Below are 14,834 nucleotides of genomic sequence, written 5' to 3' on the forward strand. Positions count from 1 at the left end.
GCACAGACAGTGACCCAAGCCAGGAATCGAACCCGGGTCCCCGGCACTGCGAGGCACAGTGCTAACCACTGTGAGGCACAGTGCTAACCACTGTGCCACATAATGTATCATGTTGATGACACTTTATCAGAACTGAAGAAAGATAGAGTTGCAAAGTGTACAAAATTCACTTGGCATGCATATAACATGGTTATGATTGCCAAGAAGATAATAATATAGCAAAATGATTGTTTGTAAAGTTACTGTGGAATAAGTTTGAAGTTCACTTCTTTACTGTTTTGATATGTTATCTTAGACAATAAGTTGCTTCCTTCAAGGTTTTAGTATTGCACGCTGCTGGAATTGAAGGTGACCTACTTTCAATACCTAGCCCTGCGGCCAATCAAAAATAAATTATTGGGAGTTTGAGGTGAAGTGGTGGTTTCAAGTTTAAAGGCAGCAGCAGAGTTTCTCAGTGCTCTCTCATTGTGGGTTTTTAATCAAACCAAACTTTAAATGTCTGCTTACAGTGGTTGCCTCGTGGCAGAGGTCAACTGATTACAGAAACCTAGATGGGACATCTAGAACTGATTGCATTTCAAATCCAAACATTGGTTAACACAGACGGATGGGTCACAAGAGGTTTGCTTGGTAACCTCTTTGCTCAGTTGGGAAGATCCATAAATACTAAGCCGCAGTTCTTCAGGAACTTTTCTTCAGAAAACTTACTGCAAATAGACAAATACTACTGTGTATGTATGTATATATATAGCTAAATACCATTTTTAAAAGCTTTTATTATGTTACTATCAAGATTTCTAACACTATGCTTTCCAGTTTAATAAGAATCAAGATAGTCGTTTTGGAATAAAAACTTTCCATTAAAATGTCAGCAGCCATTTGTTGATATCTGTTAGTTTAAGTGGTTTCACACATTGCCAATACTTTAATTAGATATTTTTGCACTCTCTGTTCATGTGTATGCTCAGATGCTAATTTGTTGCTATTTCACGAATAAGAAAGAGTCAGAAATGACATCCACAAGTGGAACTAAACAGTTACTGGTCACCAAAACTTTTACTTCCAGATTTAAGTGTAGTGCAACCATGCAGTTACAAAATTAAATAGAAAAAGCTTTCTATAGTGCAAATTAACATGTGCACAGATCTTCTAATTTTCCATTGAATATCGCTATTTCAGTTTTCATGAACCGCTATGTTTGATTCCTCTTTGCTTTTCTCTCAAATCCTGGAATTCCCTCCGTAACAGCACTGTGGATGTACCTACACCTCAGAGACAGCAGCGGTTCAAGAAGGCATCTCAATACCACCTTCTAAAGGTAACGAGGGATGGGCAATTAATGCTGACCTAGCCAGCGACGTCCACATCCTGTAAATAAATTAAACACAAAGGATCAACACAATGCTGGTTGATCTTTCAATTGATTTATTGTTGTCACATGTATTGGTATACAGTGAAAGGTATTGCTTCTTGACAGCTATAAAGTCAAAATATACCATTCATAGAGTACATAGGGAAGAAGTAAAGGATCGGGCTCAGAATATAGTGTTGCAGTTAATGTTTTTTTTAGTTTATTTATTAGTGTCAGGCATACATTAACACTGCAATGAAGTTACTCTGAAAATCCCCTAGTTGCCACAGTCTGGCGCCTGTTCGGGTTCACTGAGGGAGAATTTAGCATGAGGACCCCGCAGGAAACCCACGCCGACATGGGGAGAACGTGCAAACTCCACAGACAGTGACCCAAATTGGGAATCAAACCCGGGTCCCTGGAGCTGGGAGGCAGCAGTGCTTACCACTGTGCCAAGAGGAAGATCTGCTTAATGTGTGAAGATCTGCTTAATACGCGATAGGACCATTCAAAAGTCTGATGGCAGCAGGGAAGAAGCTGTTCTCGAGTTGGTTGGTATGTAATCTCAGACTCTTGTATCTTTTTCCCAACAGACGGTGGAAGAGAAAACGTCTGGGGTGCGTGAGGTTCTTGATTATGCTGGCTGCTTTTCTGAGGCAGTGGAAAATGTAGATGGAATCAATGGATGGGAGGCTGGTTTATGTGATGGACTGGGCTTTGTCCACAATTCTTTTTAGTTTCTTGCGATTTTGGTCAGAGCAGGAGCCATACCAAGCTGTGACACATCCGAAAAGGATGCTTTCCAGGTGCATCTGTAAAGCTCGGTGAGCGTTGTAGTGGACTTGCTGAATTTCCTTAGCCTTCTGAGAAACTAGAAGCGTTGATGAGCTTTCTTGACCATAGTATCAGCGTGGAGGGACCAGGGCAGATTATTGGTGATCTGAACACCTAGAAACATGAAGGCCTCTCAACCCTCTCCACTTCATCCCCATTGATGTAGACAGGAGCATGTCCTCTGCTATGCTTCCTGAAGTCAATCACTATCTCCTTCGTTTTACTGACATTGAGGGATTGTCATCACACTATTTTAGCAGATTCTCTATCTCTTAGGATAGAATCCCTACAGTGCAGAATGAGGCCATTTGGCTCATTGAGTCTGCACCAACCACAATCCCACCCAGGCCCTATTCCTGAATCCCCACATATTTAACCTGCTAATCCCCCTGACATTAGGGTCAATTTAACATGGTCAATCAACTTAATCCACACATCTTTGGACTGTGGGAGGAAACCCATGCAGACATAGGGAGAATGTGCAAACTCCACACAGACAGTGACCCAAGGCGGGAATTGAATCTGGGTCCCTGGCATTGTGAGGCAGCAGTGCTGATCATTGTGCCATTTACTCTTCTTCATGTTAACTGTTACTTTTGGATTTGGTGGGTTGTTTTACACCTGCTAACCTTCCACATTTATCCAGGCTGTGGACCAGCACCGATACTGACTGCACCAGTGGCTCTTTCTTCTGTAGCCAGTGAGTTTTGGACTGGGCCTTGAACCTAGGGCCTTCTAGCTCAGAGGCACGAGAACTACTTGCTGAACCATTCCACCTCCTCCTTAACTGTAATGGACGGCAGTGGCCTCTCTGCCACCAAGGTATAAATAAAGATGGCTCAATAATGACTGCTCACTCCGTGTTCACTTGTTAATCATTTTCACTGACAAAACACACAACGGAAAGATGGCAGTGAGGATTGAATTCCTTTTACTCTTAATTTGATTTAATCAAATTTAATTTGAGAAATTATGAGGCGAAGAACATCCGTGACACACTTTTGGAACTTGTAAATATGGTTTTGAAGATGTTTGAATGGTTTGGAAGATGGCTGCTTGTGAAAAAGTTAAGTTTTGGCACAACACAGTGACTCAACAAAAATGGCACTGAAGATATATTTTGGGAACAATGGGGGAATTCAAGCCTAACAAACATCACTGATATAATTACAAACATATTTCATATTGGATTGGAAGTGAACAAAAAATAGGAGAGGAGGTCTGCTTTTGAGCTGGTGTCTAACCAATGTTGCCCGAGTGATCCGAGTACAATGTTTTAAAGTTTATTTATTAGCCACAAGGTCCACGTTAACATTGCGATGAAGTTACTGTGAAATTCCCCTAGTCGCCACATTCCGGCGCCTGTTCGGGTCAATGCACCTAACCAGCACATCTTTCAGACTGTGGGAGGAAACCGGAGCACCCAGAGGAAACCCACGCAGACACAGGGAGAACATGCAAACTCTACACAGTGACCCAAGCAGGGAATCAAACCCAGGTCACTGGCACTGTGAGGCAGCAGTGCTAACCACTGTGCCACCCCAATGTACTATTCTGAAATTGAGATTCAGACTTTTGTTATGACATGACTAAGAATCAGATTTTGCAGATTGGTTTTCCATGGAAGACAGCACTGGTTAAGTGAAACTATTGCAGATTACATTCGCTGGTCACAGGGTGTGTGTGTTTGGGGGGGGGGAGGGGGGGGGGGGAAAGAGAGGAGAGACAGGGTGGTGGAAGAGAGAGAGAATGGTGCAAATTTAGAAATCAACACATCCTCAGTTGAATGAGCATCAATTTGTCACGTTTATGGTCATTTTGCCACATGCTGTGAGAATATTAAACACTGATTTAGAATGCAGTGTTATCTTAGATAGTAAATTAGCTTAAGGACAGAAAAGTGAGCCTCAGTAAATGGTTATTTCAGGCTGAAGGATAGTAGACAGTGGCATTCCTCAAATTTTGAGGATGATAACTTGAATGAGTGGGACATACAATAGATCAGGACATGAAAGACAACCCCCATTTTTTCCAGTATCAAAAGTCATGCTTCTGCGTGTACTCTGCATACAAGTCCACCCCTCTCTTCAGCTAGGAACTGCTTTACTCACAATAGTTGGGCTCAAATGTTCACCCAAGAAATGCATGCTTTACTTACCTTGTACTAGGTACAATCAAGCAGGGCCATATTGCAAAAATGACGTGAACCTTAAGATGTCAACACAGAGCAGACCATGCACAACCTGAGCCACGAACAGAAATGGATTCTCAAGCAAAAAGTATGAAGATGCTTTCAAGCTAGAAGTCATATCTGTACGCAACGAGGAAATTCAGTGAAAAACTGGTGAGAGAATGGGAGGAGGAGGAATCTGCTCTGAAGGTGACCAAGGCCAAATGTACCATGGCCACTGGCCTGACCTTAACCAACATGTATCGGAATAGATCCTCAGAACGGTTACATTGTCACCAGAAGAGCAATGTACATATTCACTTAAGTGGGCTAAATTAACAAAGATTTCAGACCAACAATTTTTTGAAGTCAACTTTATGGAACAGTCTAGTGTTGCGACTGAGGACCAAGATTGCTCAGATTACCAAGAAACCTCAATGCCAAAATGACCAGATTCCAGCAATTCATTATCAGAAAAGAGCAAATACACGAGTACCCATAAAGTCACATTAGCAACATGAAGCACCCATGGATTTCGATATGCCCTGCACTGTGGAGTGGAAATGTTTGAAAACAGTTCAAATGAAAAACAAGGTCTGAAAAGACAAGATTCACAATGGAACTAGCTTGAATGGACAACAGAACAAAATTAAAGCCACAGGCAATTTTCAAATGTAAAACCAAGCTCATCAAGTTCCCTATAGCAGGTTTGGTGCACGCTATGACAAGTTGGATGGATGAGAATGAAGTTATGGACTAATGTGCCAAATAGTTGCCTCATCCATATAAAGGATGAAGCTTCTTAGTGTGGGGCATGCTTCAGATCCCATATAACAAATAGGGCCTGTAAAGAATTAACACTCATATTACAGTTACACCAGCAAATCTAATGCCCATTGTTTAACTTTCAGGCGCATGCTTCACCAAACCATTCAAGGATCATTCATATTGAACAAGCAGAAGGTTGAAGGGATAGGAACTGAGTGGAAATTTGTCTGTTGCTGTTTTGTGTGGTTTCATTATCAAATCGTGGGATGCTATTAGCCTACAATGTTTCAAGAATCTACAAATCTTTCAAGAAATGCTGAATATCTAGTTCAATGGTTGGAAAGAAAGATGGTTTTGGAGGAATGATTCTGAATAATAGTGTCAAATTTGACCCAGAGCAGGATTTTTACAAGCTCAATGAATTTGATGAACTCCACATTAGATGCTGAGGATAATGCATTTGATAGAAACACAAAACATAAACAGGAATAGTCCATTCAACCCTGCTCCACCATTCATGATCATGGCTGATCATCCAACTCAATAGCCTGATCCTGCCTTCCCCCTATATCCTTCGGCCTCCTTTGCCCCAAGAGCCAAATCTAATTTATTCTTGAAAACATACAATGTTTAGCTTCAGCTGCTCTGTGGTAGCGAATTCCATAAGCTTACCACTCTGGGTGAAGAAATTTCTCATCAGTCCTGAAAGGTTTACCCCTTATCCTTAGACTATGACCCCTGATTCTGGATGCACCCTCCATCAGGAACATTCTTTCCGGTCTACCCCGTGTAGTCCTGTTAGAATTTCATGGGTTTCTACAAGATTCCCCCGTCATTCTTCTAAACTCAAGTGAATATAATCCTAACTGACTCAATCTCTCCTCATATGTCAATCCTGCCATTCTAGGAATCAGTCTGGTAAACTTACCCTGCACTCCCTCTATAGCAGGAACATTCTTCCTCAGGCAAGGAGACTAAAACTGCACACAATATTGCAGGTGTGGTCTCACCCAGGCCCTGCATAATTGCCCCAAGTCATCCCTGATCCTGTACTCGAGAGGGTTTATAACACTGATTGTGGCTAAGCTTCTCTGATCTTGTAGATAAATTCCCTCATACTTGTAACAATCCTGACGCACATCACACTTGCCCCCTCTCAAGGACACTTATGTCCTTTGTACAAGTATTTGATTTAATAAACCATGCCACACTAATTTAATTTGGATTACCGGTGGGTTTTTTTTTCACATTTCAAAACAGTGGCCACCCACACTGACGGCTAACATTTTATACGCAAGTGTACAAGTCAAGCTCCGCTTCTAGGATTTTTGGAAACTTAATTGTTGACTTATACGCAGAGATCTATGACAAGTGAGGATGATAGAAATTAGCTGCAACAGTGCATAGGTAAGTGGGCAGAACAGGCAGACAAGTGGTGAATAGAATTCAATACAGGAGTGCAAGTTGATGCATTTTGGCAGTAGGGATAGCGTTAGGTCTGTTCATTTCTTCAAAATAAATTTGAGTATGACTGGTTTGGAGTAAATACTCCTTTATTTAAGTGTCTTTTATAAGCATTTTACAGAAAACGAAATAAGGATTACTTGAGAGAGAGAGGGGGAGAGAGGGCAGTGAAAAGCTAGCGCTGGTTCGACAACTCGAAACAGTCTGGATCGATCGGTGTTTATAATATAACTGAATACTTATGTTAAAGATTTGGGTACAAGCAGTCTTTAGCTGCATCAAAGCACTTGCAGATGTGGCCCTGGAAGTTTGTTTACCTTACATTGTACTTTCAGAGACTGCAGCTAAGAATTCCAAGTTGGTGTGACCAAATTAGCTTAAAGCCTAGCACAATTAGTTACATTAGGCAGAAATACCTTAAAATGAAATCTTAATTGGGCAAACCATACAGTGGATCCCACAGATAGGGAAAAGCAATGTGTGTGCCGGGACAGAGGTATCTGGGGGTGCATGCATATAGATTTCTGAAGGTGGCAGATTATACTGAGAATGGTTTGCAAAATTTATGGGATTGTGTGCTTCATAAAAAGTAGTATCAAGCACAAAAGGTGAGAAGTTATGCTGGATCTTTAGAAAGCTATGGCTAGAATATTGTATCCAATTCTGGTCACCAAATTTTAGGAAGGATATGTACCAGAATGGTTTCAGGTATGCTGGAATTTAATCTACAGGATAAATGAGAGAAGCTTTGGTTGTTCTGCATTGAGAAAAAGAGATAGAGGAGAGATTTGATACACGTGTGCAAGATTATGACTTTAGCAGCCTTTGGTCTTGTGAGATGATGGTTGCTACCTCGATATGGCTCAGGAGCCCTATCTGGCATGGTCGTCACTGTCACATTTGCTGCAAGTGGAAACAGTCAACTGAGGTGGTGAAGGATTCGTTGGCCTGTTGTTTTCTCTTGGCTCCTTTTGTCAGTCAGCTGAACTTTCCTTTACTCCTCGCTCTTCTGATACAAGTCCAAACAGTCAGCCCTCCAGAGGTCACAGCGAAACAAAGCACTGTGCTGGCATGAGAAAGACTGATTAAGATTATGACCGATTTGGGTTGGACAAACAAGGAACAATGGTTTCCATTAGCTAATGGTACAAGCAGCAGGGAACACAGATTTAAGATTTTTGGGCAACAGATGCGGGGAGGCAGATGTGAGGAATAACGTTCTGATCTACGTTGTGGTGGAACTTGCCACCTATGAGAAATGATCAATGACCTAGAAATAAATTAGATTGGCACTGGAGAGAAATAAACACAGTAAGAAGTTTAACAACGCAAGGTTAAAGTCCAACAGGTTTATTTGGTAGCAAATGCCATTAGCTTTCGGAGCGCTGCTCCTTCGTCAGATGGAGTGGATATCTGCTCTCAAACAGGGCATATAGATACACAAAATCAAGTTACAGAATACTGATTAGAATGCGAATCTCTACAGCCAAACAGGTCTTAAAGATACAGACAATGGGAGCGGAGGGAGCATTAAGCACAGGTTAGAGGTGTGTATTGTCTCCAGACAGGACAGCCAGTGAGATTCTGCAAGCCCAGGAGGCAAGCTGTGGGGGTTACTGAGTGTGACATAAACCCAACATCCCGGTTTAGGCCATCCTCATATGTGCGGAACTTGGCTATCAGTTTCTGCTCAGCGACTCTGCAGTGTGTCGTGAAGGCTGCCTTGGAGAACGCTTACCCGAAGATCAGAGGCTGAATGCCCATGACCACTGAAGTGCTCCCCCACAGGAGGAGAATAGTCTTGCCAGGTGATTGTCGAGCGGTGTTCATTCATCCGTTGTCGTAGCGTCTGCATGGTTTCCCCCAATGTACCATGCCTCGGGACATCCTTTCCTGCAGCGCATCAGATAGACAACGTTGGCCGAGTTGCAAGAGTAGGTACCGTGTACCTGGTAGATGGTGTTCTCACGTGAGATGATGGCATCCGTGTCGATGATCCGGCATGTCTTGCAGAGGTTGCTGTGGCAGGGTTGTGTGGTGTCATGGTCACTGTTCTGAAGGCTGGGTAGTTTGCTGCGGACAATGGTCTGTTTGAAGTTGTGCGGTTGTTTGAAGGCAAGTAGTGGGGGTGGGGATGGCCATGGCAAGATGTTAGTCTTCATCAATGACATGTTGAAGGCTCCGGAGGAGATGCCGTAGCTTCTCCGCTCCGGGGAAGTACTGGACGACAAAGGGTACTCTGTCCACTGTGTCCTGTGTTTGTCTTCTGAGGAGGTCGGTGCAGTTTTTCGCTGTGGTGCATCGGAACTGTTGATCGATGAGTCGAGCACCATATCCTGTTCTTGAGGGCATCTTTCAGCGTCTGGAGTTGTCTGTTGCGATCCTCCTCATCCGAGCAGATCCCGTGTATACGGAGGGCTTGTCCGTAGGGGATGGCTTCTTTAAAGTGTTTAGGGTGGAAGCTGGAGAAGTGGAGCATCGTGAGGTTATCCGTGGGCTTGCGGTACAGTGAGGTGCTGAAGTGACCGTCCTTAATGGAGATGCACGTGTCCAAGAATGCAACCAATTCTGGAGAGTAGTCCATGGCGAGTCAGATGGTGGGATGGAACTTGATGATGTCATCATATAGTTGTTTCAGTGATTGACATTTTCTTCCTTTGGAGTCATGGTGAACAATCACTGAAATCTGCTCGATTTTGAGAGCAGATTTCCACTCCATGTGACGAAGGAGCAGCGCTCCGGAAGCTAATGGCATTTGCTACCAAATAAACCTGTGGGACTTTAACCTGGTGTTGTTAAAACTCTTACTGTGTTTACCCCAGTCCAACGCCAACATCTCTACATCAAAAAATAAACATGCAGGGCTACAGGGATAGAATGGTGGAAAGGGACTGATTGGAGTCTCTGGTCTGTAAGATATAGGAGCAGAATTAGACCATTCGGCCCATCAAGTCTGCTCCACCATTCAATCATGGCTGATGTGTTTCTCAACCCCATTCTCCTGTCTTTTCTCCATAATCCTTGATCCCCTTACCAATCAAGAACCTATCTCGGTCTTAAATACACTCAATGACATGGCCTCCACAGCCTTCTGTGGTACTGAGTTCCACAGATTCACCACCGTCTGGCTGAAGAAATCTCTCATGTTGGTTCTAAAGGGTCATCCCCTTACTCCAAGGTTGTGTCCGCAGATCCTAGTCTCTCCAACTAACGGAGAGACCTTCCTCATATCTATTCTATTAAGGCCTTTCAGTATTCTGAGCGTTTCAATGAGATCTCTCCTCATCGTTCTAAACTCCATTGAGTACAGACCCAGACTCCTCATATCTTTGGAGCGCTGGCATAGATTTACTGGACCAAATGGCTTCTTCTGTGTCTTAATGACTCCATGGCCAGAAGTTAAAGCAAAAAAAATACCCTGGAACTTTGCTCAATTATCTGTGGATTTTGAGAGATATCTACACAGGACTTTTCTTTCACATAGTTTAATAGATAGGGGAGTGAAGACAAGAATGGAAGAATTATGTTAAATAATATCTTTGCTCAATTACAGTTTTGCTTCTCAACATTCAAAGACAGACCCCATCATCTGGAGGTTCAAATTTAAACTTTATTTTCTCAAAGAGGCAAATCTGATATCTACAGTTTGTAACTTATTTAATCAAAATACTTTAAAGGATTTATTGGTAAGGCCAAGATTCCATAGAAGCATATTCTCATTTGAGCCAACACATTTTGACTAAACATTTAATATTTGTAATATCTATTTAGCTTAACTAGTTCAGCATATTACATTCTGAATCAAAGGGTCTGCACCCTTTCTAGAGCAAACATTTCCAATTAAACAGATAAAACAAATATATATCTTTAAATTTACTGAAACATTAATGAAAACGTTAGATTACTGTCTTATTTCTCTCAACTTTTACAAAAAAATTAAACAAAATGTGAATACATTAAACTGAAGTGTTTTAAAAAAAAAGTTATTCAGAGATTTTAAACTGAATACAAAAGTGAAAAAAATTAAATGCTGAAGTTGAGCTGTTAACAAGAAGCAAATATTAGGCAAAAATTCATTCCATTGGTGAATGTCACGATTGTTCTTTACCAATCTTTAAATCATCTCTTTGCTGTTCCGGATAGCACAGCACAGCACCATGCTGAAAATCATGCCAAAAATCTGGAGAAAATAATCAAAGCGTTATTATTTTTGTAGTACAAACTTACCAAAGGTAAAATTTCATAATAGGGCTAACTATTCCACAATTTAGTGCTGAGCCCGTTTTACTTACCATTACAACTCCAATGCCAATCCCAATCGCCCCAATGATGTAAAGCTTCTCATTGAATATTTCACCGATGACCGTAATGCACGACTGCGCACGAGATAAAAAAAAATGCAAACAATTATTAAAGTCGAAGAAGCTGTCGTGCATTCATCAAACACATTAAAGTCATAACACATGAAATAATAGCAATGGAATGCCAAATGGCCTTTCAACTCTGCTCTGCCATTCATTAAGATCATGGCCAATCTCCTCCCTCAACTTCACCTTCCTGGACAATAAACCCATATCCTTCAATTCCCTTAGTATCCAAAAAAAAACCTACCAATTTCTGTCACATATCTTCAACAAATAAGAATTCACAGTCCTCTGGGGTAGAATACTTCAAAAACCAAAATTCTGTGAGCACAGAAAATTCTCAATTCTGAATGGCCAACTCCATATTCTGTGACTGTGATCCCAATGTCCAGACTTTGGAAACATCACCCTAGCATCTACCCCATTGAGCTATTTAATTATTTCTTTAAAATGTTTCAAAAAGGTCACCCCTCATTCTTCGAAACAGCAGGGAATATAAACCCAGTCAAATCAAACACTAGAATGCACCAGGTGTAGTTACTGTCACAATAAAACCTCTTCACTCATACAGTGGGCGGCACGGTAGCACAGTGGTTAGCACTGCTGCTTCACAGCTCCAGGGACCTGGGTTCAATTCCCGGCTGGGGTCACTGTTTGTGTGGAGTTTGCACATTCTCCTCGTGTCTGTGTGGGTTTCCTCCGGGTGCTCCGGTTTCCTCCCACAGTCCAAAGATGTGCGGGTTAGGTGGATTGGCCATGCTAAAAATTGCCCTTAGTGTCCTGAGATGTGTAGGTTAGAGGGATTAGTGGGTAAATATATAGGGGTAGGGCATGGGTGGGATTGCGGTCAGTGCAGACTCGATGGGCTGAATGGCCTCTTTCTGTACTGTAGGGTTTCTATGATTATCCCAATTCCTTTGCAATAAAGGCTAATATACCATTTGCTTTCCTAATTGCTTGCTGCACTTAAAGTTCATCAGTGTCACAAGTAGGCTTACATTAACACTGCAATAAAGTTATTGTGAAAATCCCCTAGTCGTACACTTCAGCACCAGTTCGAGTATATCAAGGGAGAAATTAGCATGGCCAGTGCACCTAACCAGTACGCCTTTCAGACTGTGGGAGGAAACCCACACAGACACATGAAGAATGTGCAAATTCCACACAGACAAGAATCGAACCCAGGCACTGCGAGGCAGTAGTGCTAACCACTGTGCTACCGACTTGGAAACAATGACATGCAGATTCCCATGAATACCAACATTTTGTAATCTCACTATTTAGAATGATTCTAACATTAGGTCATTCCAAAAACAAAATAAAACATTACCAATTAATTTTAAACTTATTGTAAAATTTTATTAATTTAATATTCATTTCTTGCTATGGCAACCTGTGATTTTCTGGATTTTAATGAAAAATTTAATCCATACATCTCAAAGGTGAAGTCCCGGTAATATTTTCTGTACACTGTGGAACTTAAACTGGTCGAATTTGCCCTCCAAACCTATCTGATTTGCACCGGGTATCATTCCTTTTGGTTCATCTGTGGATCCTTCAATGTACTAAGCTACACTTCGGAGAACTCCAGATTTAAGCCATGTGTTTTGGGATTAGAAATGGTTCTTGGAAATACTGGTCAATGAGGTCCTAAGCAACACGTATACGCAACAAGATACGAACAGTTGCTGAGTAAGTCAGTGCATCTCACACGCTCATTGCTATGACAATTTTCTCTAATTACAATAATGTGAACATCTACATTTTAAAAAATGTTGGTGTGCTGGCAGCAGAGCTGAAGACCAAGGTAAACATGTTGCTGCTTCCAAAATCAGGAGAGGTCAGATATCAAATTGCCAACTGCATCCAGCAGAGTGGCAATTGTAGTTTTACTACCACCCATACTTTTGAAATGCAAATTCCTTAAAATTAAGCTACAGGATACATCAGAATGCACTCTATTCAGTCTCCAACCCATCCTTCTACGCGATAGGATATTTTTCATGTCAAATGACAGAGCAACTATTTCCTTCACCTTCCATCCTATAAGATGCAACTAGCTTTAATCATTTAATGCATTTTAGTATCAGAAAGAGTTCTATAAACAAAATGAATCAGAACATGAATTGGGGCATTGAATACAAGAGTTGGCAAATTATGTTGCAGCTATATAAACATTGGTTAAGCCGCATTTGGAGTAGTGTGTGCAGTTTTGGTTGCCACACCACCAGAAGGACCTGGAAGCTGCAGAGAAAGTGCAAAGAAGGTTCACCAAGAAGTTGCCTGATCTTGGAGGGTATTGGCTCCGAGGAGAGGTTGAATAAACTAGGATTGTTTTCATTGGAAAGACTGAGGCTGAGGGGAGACCTCATACAGGGCTACAAAATTATGAGGGGCAGAGACAGGGCGGATAGTCAGAGGCTTTTTCCCTAGGGTGGAAGTCTGTAAGTTTCAGGGCAATCCTCTATATTTTAAAAGAACTCAGGAGAAACCTGACAGTTTAAATGTGGCCAACTCTGGCTGATAAAAACCTCCCAGAAGGCTCGGCAGGACAAACATAACCTGCCTGTGGACTGTGCTAAGAAAACGTTGTGAGCCCCCTGAATATGCAAGTGGCCAGAAAGGCAGACACACCAGTGATCTAATCATCAGAAGGACAAAGAACAGTAAACAGACCAGCAGGGAGTCAATGGCCACAGAAATCAGCCCATCCACAGAAGACAAGAAGACCCATCCCACTAATGGGATACCGTTCTGGAAGCTCCAGAGGAGCATTAAGAAGACATTGAAATAACGACCCCCGGGGGTCAAGGCAGTTCCAGCCTTTTGTGTTTGGACTTGACTCAATTAAACCGAGACTGCCGGTGATCAAAAGCCCCTTTGTCCTTGAAAATCACCTACGGGGGCAGGGAAGTTGGTTGTTAAATTAGGCTGAAGTTAAGATCAAGAGCTGTGAAGCAGAAAGCAGGACGGGGCTCTCTTCCAGAATCGCAAGCTGATGTGCAGAGGTGAAGTCCAACAGCAGCCCAGTTTGGACCCTGCACTAAGACATTCGAGCCCACCACAAAGGAACCCCTTTTAGAATTTGAGAGTATCCCAGCCAAACTTGTGAAGCTCCCGAGGATAGGATAGAGGTTGAGGCAAGGGGAGGGGTGATGTATTGTAATTTTAAAGTTCAGTAATCTTGTTTTGAACTGTGTAAAATAAGATTTTACGTTGTACCCGTTATACTTTATACTATCACTATGGGAGAAATGTTAAGTTTTATTCATGTGTGGCAGGGTATTGGAGAGGTTGATTCTATTGTTAAATAAATCACTAAGTTTTGAAACTCGTTTGGAATCCGTCTTGCCTCTTGTTCTCTCATCAGCGCACTCTGACGAGGTCACAGTTTCAATATCCCTTAACATAAATCCGGAGTCTAGAACCGAGGATGATCTGAGCGATTCGAACCCGCTCACTCAAGGGAGACTGCTGGTCAGGAGATAAAATGGACAGAGTCTCTCTGTTCTCTCTCTCTTGGAGACCCACTCGAGTGGAGTGGGTACAGGGTGGCCTTGTCCCACCGACAAGGGAGAGAATCACTCAGGCCTTGGTGGCGGTTTTGGGATGGTTGTGTGATATAAGTATCAGGTTACCGGTCAGGTATAAATGGTGAGCCTGGTTCAGCGCTCTCTCCTGCGGAGTTGCCCCAGTGCAGCATTCCCCGGCCGTTGAAATTTCAAGGCCTGCAAGAGAGAGACACACAGCTATCGGCAGACCCCCAAATACCGGCCTGCAAGTGGAGTAAAGAGAAAGATCCCGCTACAAAGTGTTGTCTGCAAAGCGGGGGGGGGGGAGATGAGTTTCAAGGTGAAGGATGGGGGAGGGGGTGAATTCAAGG

The 14,834-nt window shown here is 42.4% G+C and overlaps 1 protein-coding gene across 1 annotated transcript in view; it reads right to left on the minus strand.

Moving 5' to 3' along the window:
• Window positions 1-10,177: 10,177 nt before the first annotated feature.
• Window positions 10,178-14,834, minus strand: part of cd9a (CD9 molecule a) — a 44,667-nt gene continuing 40,010 nt past the window's right edge. The window contains exons 7-8 of the mRNA XM_078235371.1: window positions 10,880-10,963; window positions 10,178-10,767 (exon numbers count right to left, since the gene is read on the minus strand). Of these exons, the coding sequence (XP_078091497.1) occupies window positions 10,702-10,767; window positions 10,880-10,963 (150 nt within the window). The 3' untranslated portion in view covers window positions 10,178-10,701. The remainder of the gene's footprint in view (window positions 10,768-10,879; window positions 10,964-14,834) is intronic.

The sequence above is a fragment of the Mustelus asterias genome, chromosome 19 (genome assembly GCF_964213995.1).
Source record: "Mustelus asterias chromosome 19, sMusAst1.hap1.1, whole genome shotgun sequence".
Classification (NCBI taxonomy): Eukaryota; Metazoa; Chordata; class Chondrichthyes; order Carcharhiniformes; family Triakidae; genus Mustelus; species Mustelus asterias.